General features: G+C 32.9%; 4 protein-coding genes across 8 annotated transcripts; 1 reads left to right on the top strand and 3 right to left on the bottom strand.

Annotated features, from left to right (window-relative positions):
- Positions 1–385: 385 nt before the first annotated feature.
- On the bottom strand, positions 386–7,181 carry LOC145975899 (uncharacterized). Of its 5 annotated transcripts, none has more exons than XM_083106658.1 (6): positions 6,746–7,181; positions 6,024–6,505; positions 4,597–5,568; positions 4,007–4,412; positions 3,544–3,666; positions 386–541 (listed from the first exon to the last, which is right to left on the bottom strand). In XM_083106658.1, the coding sequence occupies exons 2-6, from the start codon at positions 6,204–6,206 to the stop codon at positions 465–467; spliced, it is 1,761 nt and encodes a 586-aa protein (XP_082962784.1). In that variant the 5' UTR covers positions 6,207–6,505; positions 6,746–7,181; the 3' UTR covers positions 386–464. The 5 variants fall into 5 exon arrangements, with proteins under 5 accessions (XP_082962784.1, XP_082962785.1, XP_082962788.1 ...); XM_083106662.1 differs by lacking the exon at positions 386–541 and adding an exon at positions 2,745–3,022 and having other exon boundaries at positions 6,746–7,180; XM_083106659.1 differs by lacking the exon at positions 6,746–7,181 and having other exon boundaries at positions 6,024–6,602.
- Positions 7,182–8,231: 1,050 nt separating this feature from the next.
- LOC145975901 (RNA pseudouridylate synthase domain-containing protein 1) lies at positions 8,232–10,343 on the top strand. The gene is made up of 4 exons (XM_083106664.1): positions 8,232–8,569; positions 8,642–8,885; positions 8,966–9,242; positions 9,309–10,343. The coding sequence occupies exons 1-4, from the start codon at positions 8,354–8,356 to the stop codon at positions 9,454–9,456; spliced, it is 885 nt and encodes a 294-aa protein (XP_082962790.1). The 5' UTR covers positions 8,232–8,353; the 3' UTR covers positions 9,457–10,343.
- On the bottom strand, positions 8,333–11,286 carry LOC145975904 (DNA repair protein XRCC3). Its single transcript, XM_083106665.1, has 5 exons — positions 10,916–11,286; positions 10,617–10,811; positions 10,190–10,320; positions 9,779–9,985; positions 8,333–9,703 (listed from the first exon to the last, which is right to left on the bottom strand). The coding sequence occupies exons 1-5, from the start codon at positions 10,941–10,943 to the stop codon at positions 9,491–9,493; spliced, it is 774 nt and encodes a 257-aa protein (XP_082962791.1). The 5' UTR covers positions 10,944–11,286; the 3' UTR covers positions 8,333–9,490.
- Positions 11,287–11,455: 169 nt separating this feature from the next.
- Positions 11,456–13,916, bottom strand: Riok1 (RIO kinase 1). Its single transcript, XM_083106663.1, has 5 exons — positions 13,759–13,916; positions 12,351–13,402; positions 12,059–12,258; positions 11,661–11,954; positions 11,456–11,600 (listed from the first exon to the last, which is right to left on the bottom strand). The coding sequence occupies exons 1-5, from the start codon at positions 13,818–13,820 to the stop codon at positions 11,496–11,498; spliced, it is 1,713 nt and encodes a 570-aa protein (XP_082962789.1). The 5' UTR covers positions 13,821–13,916; the 3' UTR covers positions 11,456–11,495.
- Positions 13,917–14,139: the final 223 nt, after the last annotated feature.

The following is a 14,139-nucleotide window of genomic DNA, read 5'->3' on the forward strand; positions in this document are numbered from 1 at the left end:
TGAAATCTTTGTAGATATTTCTCTCTCAGAGTCTGTATACTTTCTTCTGCGTCTCCATTATATTAAATCTGAATTTAATAGCACAATTTTTAATTGTTGCCAAGGTGGCATTTTTTCGATAATACTTCTCACGGTTCAAGCATGTACGACAAGATGGAATCTTGACGAGGAATTTTTCTCTGAAAGTTAAAGAAAATCTATATTATTTTAAATTATTCAAAGATATTTATTTTTTAGACACGTATATTTTAATTCAAATTATTTTCATATTTTTATTTCGAGCAAAATGCAAAGACATAAAGCTTGTGGGAAAAAAGAATCGACGAGAGACTTTATCTCGCGAATTTTGGAAAGTGGAAAAGATGAAAGAGTCTCATCTCGATACCTGAATTTTCCTGGACCTTTGCAGGTGCGCAAGAAGATCACGGTAGAATTTCCGCGTGTCCGTTTTGTCCTTTCTGGTCCTAGTCGGACGGACATCGTGCTCTCGAGCCCGGCGCGACGCGTTCCGGTAGGTCGGTGACGCCAAGAACCGGACCGGCTGCAAAAACGATTACGTTTCGAGAAGAGTGAGAGGGAGTTAGGGGGGAAAGGAGGAAGGCAGAGAGAAAGAATGGCCGGAGATTACCGGCAGGTCTTGGACCGTAAAGACGCCCGGACGCATCGCCGAATATGGCCGAAAACATTCATACGTAAGGGCGCCTGGTAACAAGTCGTATCATCGCGAAATGTTACAAATCGAGAGACGTGAAAATTATTAAATGAATTTATTTTTCAATTTATTTTTCAATTTAATTTTCTAAAGAAGATAATTTTCTCCTGCTGTAACGTTTATTCACGTATAAAAACGTAAAACCTATAAGAAAGGATTACAGTAACTTTCAAGTGCTAGTAACATCCATTCTTATCCTTGCAAAATTGATCTTTATTTCTTTCAATCAATTAAGATTTTATAAAATTAATTAGAATAAATATTAATAAATGTTTCTTTTAATATGTAAGATTTTAATCGTATTTGATATAATAATAATAAATTGTAATAAACGTTAAAAAATAACATTTCTTAATTTATATAGAAAAATGAAGGGATAAAGAACATTAATATGTAGAAAGAGCTTGAGGTATTTTACAGATGATGAATTTGTGACTTTACTGGGAGGAAGAACAATAGAACGTAAAATTATTTTGTATTGGTCTGATAATTTTCACAGTGCTGTAAAATAATTAGACCGATCCTCGGTTGCAAGGGCGGCTTTTAGCATCCTTAGACGTTAGACCACTTCGCGCTTGCGAAGCAACGGTAATTAACGATGCTTGAGCTCATGTACTTTCATAAAGTCCGGAACTTTCTAATGTGCTCGATAAGTATCTCTGTTTAAGCGTAACGGGGTTACGTTGCTTCAATGCGCAGATTTTTTTTCTATGAACATCTCTAGGAACCTTTTTCATCGTTTGAAATTAAAACAGCCAAGAAAGCCGTGCTAAAGAGGTCGGGACAGCGTTAGAGGTTTTTTCCACATTAATAGCAATCATATTTGAAGAATTTGCGCACCGTTTTCGGCTCTTAATTAGCCCGCTCCCATTTTGCGAATTTTTTTTACATCTCACAGCCTCCTGCTTTATTTTCAATATTTGATGACTTGACAAGATCTTTAAATCGTATGTTCGTAGATTTATATCATCTCATATAATGGAACAAAATTCATTGACGAAAAATTAAGAATATTATCCATTTATTTCCTGTTTCTTTTTTTTTGTTGCATAATGTTTTTTGCATAATGTTAGTTGTAGTTGAGTTTTTTAGAAACATACTATCTACGCTTTAAAGATTAACGAAAAACGGATCATTTCTCTGCTAACACTTTTCTGCTGGGATTTCTCGTCGACCCAGCGGAAATTGCGAAAGATAAAGTATTCTCCAGGGGCGTGTGTCGTTGAATGGACACCCTCTTCGCGTCTTCCAGCCCTTCGCAATCGTGCAACGGCTCGGCCGAACGACTTTCCTTTAAATCGGTGGGACGTTTTACGTGCCGTAGATTGACATTTACAGTGAAATCCCGAGCAACGGGCGCAGCTGGTTTACCATTCGCTCAATGATGCCTTAAGGATCTACGGTACCGTAGCTGGAACCTGTTTCTCTTGTTCCTGGTTGCACCAGCTATATTTATACGCATTTGCGCGCGTGCGTCTACGCATACACACAACGCATATCTCGTCGCCGTACAAATTGAATCGCAACTAATTATGAAATATTACCGATGTGCCGCTCCATTTCAATGCTCGAGAATTTCACGCTGCGACACGTAATTCACCATCTAACTAACGCGCACAATAGCATCTTGTGACACAAAAATATATATTATATATCTTATAAATCTGGATTTATAAAATTTCAAAAAAATATATATTTCTATAGAATATTTATTTTTTAGAAAATAAAAAAGGCGCTGGCATAAATATTTCAAGGTTTTAAATAAATGAATTTTAAAGAGGGGTAGGACATTTTTACGTCGAACTCTCACATCAAAAAATATATAGATAATCTCAAACTTTTATCCCTTTGCAGTACAAAATAATTATAGATTGAACATTACGTCTACGCATATATTTTGCACACGTCTAGATGGAATATTTTTATCTTTCCGGATCGACCGGATTTCATTTCGCGTCGTTGCGCTCGGGTTAATTCGGCAACAATGAAATCAGAAGTGATTTCTACCTTACCTTTTACGATCCGGTGTCTCGGGGCATGTTAGGCACATCGCGTGGGCCGTTTGGGAAACTGCAACCGATGCAACATTGCGACGCGCGCACATTTTAACACTCGGAGATTCACACGTGGCGGCGGACCGGGCCCTCGACTTCCTGTCGACGACCGAGCAAACGAGTCACACGATATAACGCAAGGCCGGATACGGAGTTGCGTAATTATACATCGGCATCGCATTTTTATGCCTTTATCATACACCCATTAAGCGACTCTTAAGAGTCCTCAAGTACACCGCGGAAGTGTGAAATTAATCTGACGTAAGAGAACAAAATTATTCCATATGGTATGATTGCATGCAATCATATTAATGTTTGGATTAACGGCTTAATATTTAATTTTATCAAAGTTTAATGTTTAATTTTATACACTTGGTATTTTTGAGAGGAAAATTTTTATCTATATCGATTATACATGCGTTTATTCTTTTACTCAACTAAAGGCTACTACAGGGATTTAAATAAATCATGCTATATGAACACATAATACGATATAGTAATATTAATAATAAATATCAATTAATGAATTTTATAATTTTGAAGAGTTTAGTAATTATTTAACTTATATAACTTGACATTCTGATAAATTGATCACTATCTTTTGTAGAAGAATGATGAAAATCTCGTAAGTTATGAGTTTTCCATTATCCATCGCTAAATATACAGATAAATTTTACAAGAAACAAATTCCTTCATTCACTTTTTTATCCTCTTTTGAAACAAGAATCTTTAATTCTATTAAATTATATGTTCTTTAATATTGATATCCACCATTACCATTTTGTCTGTTATTCCCGATATCCGCGTTGTCACCGATATGATTGCTAGGAGCATTGGAGAAGTACCCGCCGATATTGCCACTCAAATTATTATCATTATCTCGGCTAAAGGATTGTCCTGCTGCAAAATGTAAAATGATTCTCAATCAAGAGTTTCAGAAAAACGGATAGAATATATATATGTAATTAAATGTATATACATGTAATGTAATTTTTAGATTATTTTTATGGAAACTATATATACTTTCTTTTTTAAATTATTTCATTAAAGAAAAAAGAACATATAGTATTATTAAAAAATAGTTTTTTAATAAAAAAGTTATTGTGAAAATAGAATTTAGACAACCTATTACATTTATTAAAAGTTAAGTGTTATTTAACACAAAATAAGTTTTCTTTTTTGAAATTGTCATTTGTTATTCGTGTCGAATGAAAAACAACGGATCGCAATCTTATCGCACCTGACTTTCCTGATTGATAACCGTTGCCGCCTCCATTAAATCCATTGGGCTTTCCCTCGCCAGGGCTACCGTTTGGATATCCATTAGTACCGCCTCCATTAAATCCCGAGTTATCTGCAAAGCCGCCGCTTTTGCTATCCGGTCTACCAGAAGAATAACCGTCGTTGTTACCATTCGGCCCGCCAGAGCTATATCCTCCACCCGTATTTGCTTCGCCTTCGTATCTAATTTGCGGTTTAAATCCATCCTGATCAGCCTCATACTCGACAATCTGTTTTCTACCATCTGGAAGTAAAACGTTGAACTCTCCTTGAGCGTGATCACCGTTTCTAGTTTCCTTATGACCGTAATTGCTACCAGATTGCTCATCCTTTACTTCGTACGAAAATTCATATTTTGCTGGCTCCTGAAAGTAAAAGAACAGATCTTCAAATACACATCTAAAATAAATGTGTTATTTAATCAGAATTAAAATAAAATATTTAATAAAAATATTAAAGGGATATAAATATTTATAAAGAAATTTTTTTTTGTATTAATTATCTTTCATACGTCTTTGATATTTAATTATTTTAATGAGATATGCTTACAGTGCTTTCTTCTTGTGCATTGTCATTGTAACCTCCGTTTCCTCTTCCTCCATTTTTAAAACTTCCACCGCCGTTTTCAAAGTTCCCTGCGTGTCCATTTGTGCCTCCTCCAGATGGATAGCCGTTAGCATCACCATTTCTGAAACCTTCTCCATTTCTGGTTGGGCTTTCAGATGGATAACCGTTGTTTCCATGTCCATTTCTACCAGGTGGACCATAACTGCTTGATAAGCCTCCATTGGTACCGAATCCGTTTATTTTAGGTACATTCGGAGATTCATAATTACTCGATAGTTTTCCACCATTTCCATTACTTCCCCCATTGAAATGATTTTTGCCGTTCGTATTTCCATTTGCAGGTACTCCATAATTAGTAGAAGGCCTTCCATTATTACTGTTTCCACCAGAACTACCTCCATGGTTTCCATTTGCACCAGGAACACCATAATTAGTCGATGGTCTTTCTCCATTTCCCCGATTTCTATCTCCGTTATTTCCATTTATACCAGGTGCACCATAATTAATCGATGGCTTATCTCCATTGCCGCCGTTTCGAAAACCACCTCCGTTGTTTCCACTCGCAATAGGAACCCCATAGCTACTCGACGGTCGTACATTACCGCCGGTTTCACTAAAATCTCCAAAACTTGAAGCACTATAAGAACTAGAGGATTGTCCATCCCCAAATCCATTTCTTCGAGATTGACCATTTACGCGGGCATTTCCTCCGATGGGTGCATCGTAAAGTTTCGACGGACCATTACCTGCGCCATTACTACCGGGTCCGCTGAAACTTGTTGCGCCACCGTTTCTATTAGCACTACCCCCGTTACCAAAATCTGGCGTCCCATACTGGGTGGAGGCTTGACCGTCATTCGCACCAGAGATTCCTGTTCGTGGAGGTAAATACGAATTGACCGGGGGTTCCGAACGCGTCATCGCCAGCATCGTGATAAACGTTATTATACCGATCTGTAATAAGGATTTTATGCATTATTATTATGTAAATGTATCTTCCGCAAGATCTTTCTTTTGTATGAAAAAGTAATCATAGAGAATTTCTTTTATTTTTTAAATAGTTTCTGCTTTTCAAACAATTAAATAATTCTTACTGTCATACAATTAATTTCAATATAGAATTTATGATATATTACATAAATATTTTTGTATAAATTTTTGATAAAATCATAACTACATATTTATGAAAAAAAATCTATATATATTTATGAAATGTAAATTTATTGAAAGATGTAGCTTGTTATTGACGCCAAGAACAAATGTATATATGAATTCGTGATTGACTTTTCCTCTCGGCAATTATTTCTAAATTACAACAAATATATTCGAAAAACATCTAACAAAAATTTATTATTAATTTTAAATTTGATGAACACTAGAATCGAAATATACGTTTTATTTTTTCTCACCTTAAACATATTGAAGACACTCGGTGCTCTCCAGCGGCAAAGAAAACAAATTTTTGTTACGTTATCCCTCCGAGGGAGAGTCGTTCTCCCTGCTCTCGCTTTCCTACCCTTCCAGCACAGGATAGTCTCGAGGGAATGACAAACATGGGGTCCGCTTCGCTCTTTATATATCCCGGGACTCATCCGCGTTTCTAGATCATAGTTTGGTGCAATCGGTAAGATTTACAGCAATAGTTCGATGCAAGTGTGTCACGAGATGCCACGCGGAATCGACGGTGACGATGGAAAAGAGAGCCAGATCGGCATACAAGTAAGCGTAATCACGAGCAGATTCGCGCTCTATATCTCTTCGATCGCGATTCCCGAGTCGGTGTTGCGCCGATGAATCGTTAACTCGCAATCATCTTGAACGTCTCTAAATTATCTCACAACACACGTGGAGCTTTTAACAATCTTTGACACATCATTCTAACATCGTCTCTCTATAAACAAAATTATAAAAACGTACTTGACCACATGTTTTAATGTAAGAATTATCTTCTTGACGTAAGGACTGAGAAAAAAATCGTTATAATAATATCAATCTAAAAATTTATCGAGTGACAAATGGAAATGTATAAAGAGATTTTATAATAAGATTATTGATAAAGTTGCGTAATATAAAATTGAAACTTATATGGCACAATGCCTGTCATAGTTAATTGATTATGACATACACATACATAACTATATTCCATTACTCAATCTCTAATAATTTTGCAGGGAAATCAGAAGAAAGGCTTTAATGGCGCGATCGACGCGTCAAGATGCCGTTGACAGGCACGTGAAATGTCCTACAATTATAAGAAGCCTAAACAGCCGTGGCTTCTTCGTCCGCGCGTAGAACTGTCGCAATAAACCCGCGTGACGCAAACTTGCATAATGTATCTCTGTCTCATCCAGCCTACCATCAGCTGCATACGAGTGCTCGGATTGCACAAATTTTCCCCGGACAAGATATATGCACACATTATAGTTGTATGTATGTGCGTACGCTTATGTATATAGAGCATCAAGTAAGTATATAAGTATGTTTATATAAAGTGATCATCAAACACTTAATTTTCTCAAAAAAAAATTGCTTTTACGATTTTAATTTATTTTATTCTGATTTATCTGATTTGGATAAATATTTGGAGAATAAAATAAATTAAAATCATAAAAGCAAATTTATCATATGATACACAAGTTAGATATCTATAAATAATAATGAAATCTTATATCAATATAAGATTTAATATAATTATAAATACACGCAATATATGTGCAATTTTATTTCTAAATTAATCCTTGATTAATTGCACTAACGTATTTATGATGTAAAGAGAGATTCTTTAATAATTCTTCGCGTAAATATATAATTATCTCTATATTAATTCTTTAACTATTATAGTATAAAATGGGATTAAAATAAATAAATAAAATATCGTATAGTAAAATAAAATAACGTGTGCATATATGTTTGTACACTATCCTTTCATCCGCTCGATCGTTCGATTACATTTTATGTTGAGCAGGTATGGTAAACGCAATCGCCTTGTGCGAATACACGTCGAGAGATGTTTTGTATGGAACACGATTCTTCTCTAGATACATATCTCTTAGTACGGGCTTTGTGTCATCTGTGTAAATAAGAACGCGTGTATGTATCCCAGTCGCTTCATACAAATTTCTACACTGTGTCTCGATCGTCATCAATTATCCGTGTGATATGCAAAGCTAAAAAGTTCTCACGCTAAATTTTATCATCGCTATGCTCTGAGAGTACAGATGAAAAAGTTTTATACCGAGAAATGCATATTTTTTCAGAAGCAATAATTTGTTTTTCTTTAAAAATATAATAAACTGGAAATTTTCTTTAAAAAAAATAATGGACTTTTTTTTTAATATGCAAAGGTGCATTTAGTGGTTTCAATCACTAAAAATATTTATATTTAATTCTCGGTTGCACGCTTGAAAGAAAAACAAGGACATGTACATTTTTCCTGATTCTTATGCATTTCTTTTCACACATTTTTTCATGCAAATTCACAGAACTTTGTTTATTCATATATCACCGATACATTAAAAGTAATCTTATGTTATAACATAAAAGAAAATTTATAAAAATATGAGATTTATTTATATAATAATAACATGTATTAAAATATTTTTTAAATATGATGCATGTGTGTGTGTGTGTGTGTATACATATATGCCATATGCTATGCTCTTCTTACACTTCTACCTGGATAAAATGGCCGCGAGGTGGAAACATCGTCAAGTCAAAATAAACAATATTTTACTTTATAATGGTTAAAATAAACATTGATAGATTTTTATACACCATTCTGATTGTCTGTAATCTTATACATTCAATTATTTGTCTAATACAACAATATATTGAGAGATTAGTCAATAATTGGAACAAGAAATATAATGTCAAGATTGTGCATCGCAGTGAGAACTTTTTAGTAATCGATAAGCCCTATGATATGTATATAAATAGTAATAATCCTGACAGAAAGGTGAGAATATACTTGCTTGTGATGGATACACATAAAATATATTCTTATATTAATCAAACATTGTGTTTTCAGAATACTGTTCAATTAGAATTGCGAAAAATGCTGCCAGACTTGGTTAACCCGAAACTATGCCACGAATTTTATTTCGTACATCGACTGGATTATCCTACGAGCGGCATCATGTGCATAGCATTAAATAAAAAGGCAGCTAGAGCAGCATCGTTTGCTTTTGAAAATCAAAAAGTACAAAAGTTCTACTTAGCATTGGTACATGGTCATATACATGAACCTCACATCATAATCAACAAGCCTATTGGTTAGCTATTAAAGTAATAGAGTACAATAATATCAGAATAAGATTAAAGTAAAATTTAATTTTATCTTTTCCTTAACTAGGCGATGATATTCGTGAAAAAAATGGTAATCATAAAATGTGTACAAATGACAGTGTCTTTTGTGAAAAGCCACGTAATTCTTATACAGTATTGGTGGTGTTGGAACATGGATTTTGGAAAAACAAGCCTGCTACTAAAATATTACTAGCACCTGGCACAGGTAGACGGCATCAATTGAGAGTACATTGCCATTATATTGGTCATACAGTTATAGGAGATTATACATATAGTGATGGCAAAGATATAGAGCCTCGTAGAACCTATCTCCATTCTCTTAGGTAAAATTTATATAGAAACTCGTTATTTGAATTAATTAGTTTACTAATTTTCTATTTATTTTTTAGATTAATATTAAACTGTGATATTGAAAATATAGATGTAAGAACAATAGATCCATTTAATGCTTCCATATTATCTGATTATAAAGTGAAAAATGTAATAAAAATCTTCGATGAAAATATATTTCACAATATAAATAAACTAATAAAATAAAATTGAGAATTTTTGTTATATATGATGCACAGATTTATTGAGTCACTTTGACTCCAGATTGACTCACTATGAATTGAAAAGTAATTCTTGGCAAGTGCGAAGCTAGCATTATGCAGGCATATCGCGCAGAATTTCTTCTGTAAAAATATATGGAAGAGGTGATCATGCTTGACCAAGTAAATCCTAAAGCTGGTTGTTCAATTGCATCTTCAGAAATAACACTGTGACTATCTATAACTGCAGAAACCTAGAAATATATAAAAATTTAATGTCTACTCTAAATTTAATATTTATTCTAACAATTATTTTAATATTTCTTTACCTGATTAATGCAGATCACACACAAATTATTGTTTTTACAAAGTTCATGTAATTGTCTTCCAACATTTCTTTTACTTTTGCCTTGTAATTGATCTTTCCAATCTTCTACTCTATAAGGGGCTGCTATTGAATCGATAACTAATAATCCTATTTTATGAATATTCATCAGAGCTGGGACTTTACGTTGCAGACATAATTCTAATTCATCCTTTAACATGTATTATATATCAATTATTATGTGTATGAGTAAATAATCATTGATATTTATTCAACAAGTTAATATTTTAAGAATTAGTAATGTAATATAATTAGAGCATTTATATTAATTATTAGTTATAAATTGTCTTTTAATATGTATGATTAACAAACTAAATACATATGATGAATTTTAATATTATAATATTGTAATTACAATAGTGGCTATATGGTTCACAAATATTACATCTCCATTTACAGAATGAGCTTTAGCGATTTCTGAGTTCTGTAACAATTGTTGCAACCGTTCTGATGGAAAAGCAGTTTCTGTGCAAATGTATATCGCACCTGTTAACATTAATATATTCTATCATCATACATTTTAATTTGTACAATATTATGAATATTTGAAAAATATAAAATAATTGAAAGAAAAAAGAAAAAACATGATAGAAAACTATTATTTATAAATTTGATTAAAATTTGTATTTTTTATTTTAAAAAATATTTCAGATATTTGTTGAATTTTTAAGGATTTATAGAAGATATATCAAATTCCAAGGCTACATAATGAGATCTTTATTTGTTGCTTTATTTTCTGAGTTAGCATATTGTATTATTATTTCAGACTTTTTGATTGTTACCAGCTCCGAGACCGCCTGCAGTTACTGGCAGTTGGACAGAGAGACACAACTGTAAAGCCAACTGTGTCTTTCCCGTGCCAGCAGCACCGTAAATTTGCGTGATACCTCGACAAGGTATACCACCCTTTAATATCGTGTCCAATTTCGAACAACCGGTTGTGAGAAATTTCTCTTTAATAGAGGCTGCGTCTGTCACTGTATAATCGCATAGTAAAAATCATTTTATATATAATACATATGTACATCAAAAATATTCTTATTTAATAATCATAGAAAAAGCCTTTTTTTTTCAACAATACCTAGCAAATCGTCCATTTTGAAGCTCATTTTCAATACTATACTTCTGATATATAGAGTACATACTTACGTACATACGCAGGAATAAAAATGTCTCGACACATGAATTTGTGCTTATATTAAAACATATATGAATTTCTCATACATGTTTCGACATGCGCTTAAATTCATATGTTAAAATATACTGATCTTTGTGCGTATATACATATATTGTGGCTACATTATTTGATAAATAATAACTCGAACAAAATTCTCTTTTTAAATGAGTTACATCACGAATAAATTGAATATCAGATGGTATTCGTTATTTTTCTTGTAATACAACGCCATCTTCTGTCCATGAAGAAAAATATTTTACAAAATGACATAAAAGTCCCTATAATTGTACTAATAAAAAAATGCCTAATGCATATGTACATATTTTCACATGCAAGTTTCGCTTCAAATAATTAGCAACTTTTGTACTTTTTTTTTTACATATGTTACATTACTTGTAAGAATGACACTCGATTAAGATTGTCAAATTATTATCAATGCGAATATACATTATATAATCTTTTTAATTTTCTTACATGAATTTATTTATTTTCCCCCTCTTGATACTTTTATCTTACGTTTCTTGACATGCTTTTTTACTTTAATTTTCCTTTTCTCCGCTTGTTGTTCTTTGACTGCTTTTTTACGCGCCTAAAATTAAAGATAATTTATACAATTAAATAATAGTGCAGGAAAAAAAACGTATCTTACTTTTTTACTGTCAGGGCTTTCGTTTCGGGGTCTAGCCGAATTTACAAATTTGCTCTTATTATCGTCGCTTTGTGTTTCGCTATCGTTTTCACTATCAGAATTATCACTATCTTCAGAAGAGGAAGAGCAACTGTTTTCTTCTTCTACATCTTTATTATTTTTTTTATGTTTATTAGCTAAGATCTCAGGTGTTTCTGCAGGCTCAGATAAATCTGCTTTTAAACCAATTAATGTCTTGTAAATCAAATCTTTTCCAGATTTTGCAAGATTTATATCACGTTCTACATTGACCACCTATAAAGAATACACAAAATAAGAGTTTATATCTTTTGAACAGATATATTATTTCTTTATTCAAATGAAAATTACACATTCCATGCGTTTATAATAATCAATACCTGAGTTAATCTTTGAGGAATGTAAGCTTGCTTAAAAACTGCCTCTTCTATTTGTTGCTGTGGATCATTTTCTTCATTTGCATCTTGCATTCGGATATCTAGATATTCATCCATATTTTTTTCATTTATTGTTGGATCTGTTATGAAATCAAAGAGTGCTTGAAGTGACATAACTCCCACGTTGTGCTTTTTGAAAAATGCTGAAAAGAATAATTAAAATATCAGAATCAAAAGCAGAAATAAATATTTTTAATTCTAAGTGAAAGTGTCATAAAATACTTTTCTGCCATACCTGTAATATTGCTACAGTCATTTCTTAGAAATTCAATTGCATTACAATGATCACGATCTACTGCTTGTGAAACATCAATGACTACAATCGATCCATTGTGATATAATATATTATATTCACTTAAATCAGCGTGAACAAGCCTACACTTGTTATACATCTTCCACATAATTTCGATACACTCTCTATATAACATCCTCGATTTCGATTCTGTAAGTATAGCGTCCTTTAATTTAGGTGACGCCCAACCATCTGAACCCAGAAATTCCATCAACAACATGTGACCACCATATAAAAGAGGCCGTGGTGCTCTGATACCACCTTGTTCCAAGCGCTTTAAATTGGAAAATTCCTTTTCTGCCCAGATTTTTACCATTTTGCGTGGATTGTGCAAAGAGTATACATGATCGAAACGATATTCTCCCCTAATGTACTTTTCCCGATTTTTAAATGTCAAGATGGATGTCCTATATATTTTTATAGCAATCTCGTCTTGGTTTTTCGACTTGGCATAATATACATTTGCTTCTTTCCCAGTCGATATACAACCATTTATTTCTGCTAATACTCCTCTTTCAAATAGTTTATGCAATTTCTTCTTGATTCGTGAATCCAAAACATTCTCGGTTGTCGCATGATCGCTCTTATCTTTCGTTCTTATACGATCTTTATCAACGCGTTTGTCATTCTCAATCAGTACATTGGCTATATGATCTGGCAATGATGGACCCGCATATTTCTCCAAGTTAATCTTATTCGCATAACGAGTTAACAACTTATGTTTTGGTTGATAATTTGTTACCTTGGTAGGTGCTTCTTGAGTATTGAGTCTTTGTGAATTCATTTTTATGACAGCATTCTTATCTTCATACAAATCATAATCGTTGTTACAGTAATCCTCATTATCAGAGGAAAGACAATGATTCATCTTCAAAACACTTTGAAGAGAATCTTTGTCTTTACTCTGATGATTTTTGCATGTAATATGCAAATTGGCTACTTTTTCCTCAAATTGTACATGGGAATCGTCAAATGTTTCTTTGACTTTGTTTTGTCTGTGGAAAATAAAATATAAATATATAGTGACCTTTTTTTAATGTATAAGATATTTGTAATTTTGTAAATAATTTATAAATGGGTCTGTTCTTTTTAGCTGCACTGCTGCACTAGTGCAATAAGTTGGAAAGAGACAAACATACTTTCTTTCACTCTAACTAATTGCACTGATGCAGCAGTGCAGCTAAAAAGAACAGGCCCAATATCTTCAATTCTTCTTTAGTAAGTTCTTTAGTAAGTTTAGTAAGTTATAGGTTAATTTTTTTAATTAAAATGATAGTAATTATAATTAATTATTTATTATTTAATTTATAATTTAATAATTAAATATATTCATCTAAAGTATAATCCTTACATGCAAGATACTTCGTCCTCTTCTTCTGCATCACTAAATTGACCTTCTTCGAATTCTGACATGATTGAATATTTTTAACCTGCCAACATGTGTTAACACAAAATTTGTATTGCGCAAAGTTACGTATGTTGTATATATATATACAGGCTGCGGTCAAGGGGGCGCTGAAAATGCTTTGAAACGTTTGATTGACCAATCAGGGTAAAAGGAGTAAAGATTTCTTTAATCTGATTGGTCAATCAAACGCTTCAAAGCATCCTCAGCGTCACTTTGACCGCAGCCACAAATATCGGATTTTAAGCTGCAATCACACTACGGGTTGCTGGCTCGGTTGCAGTTGAAATTGACCTATCAGAATAAAGCAATTTGTTGACCGGCTAC

Source organism: Camponotus vicinus, unplaced genomic scaffold, assembly GCF_025532165.1.
Source record: "Camponotus vicinus isolate PSW18456_S1 unplaced genomic scaffold, iyCamVici1.0 SCAF_8, whole genome shotgun sequence".
Lineage (NCBI taxonomy): Eukaryota > Metazoa > Arthropoda > Insecta > Hymenoptera > Formicidae > Camponotus > Camponotus vicinus.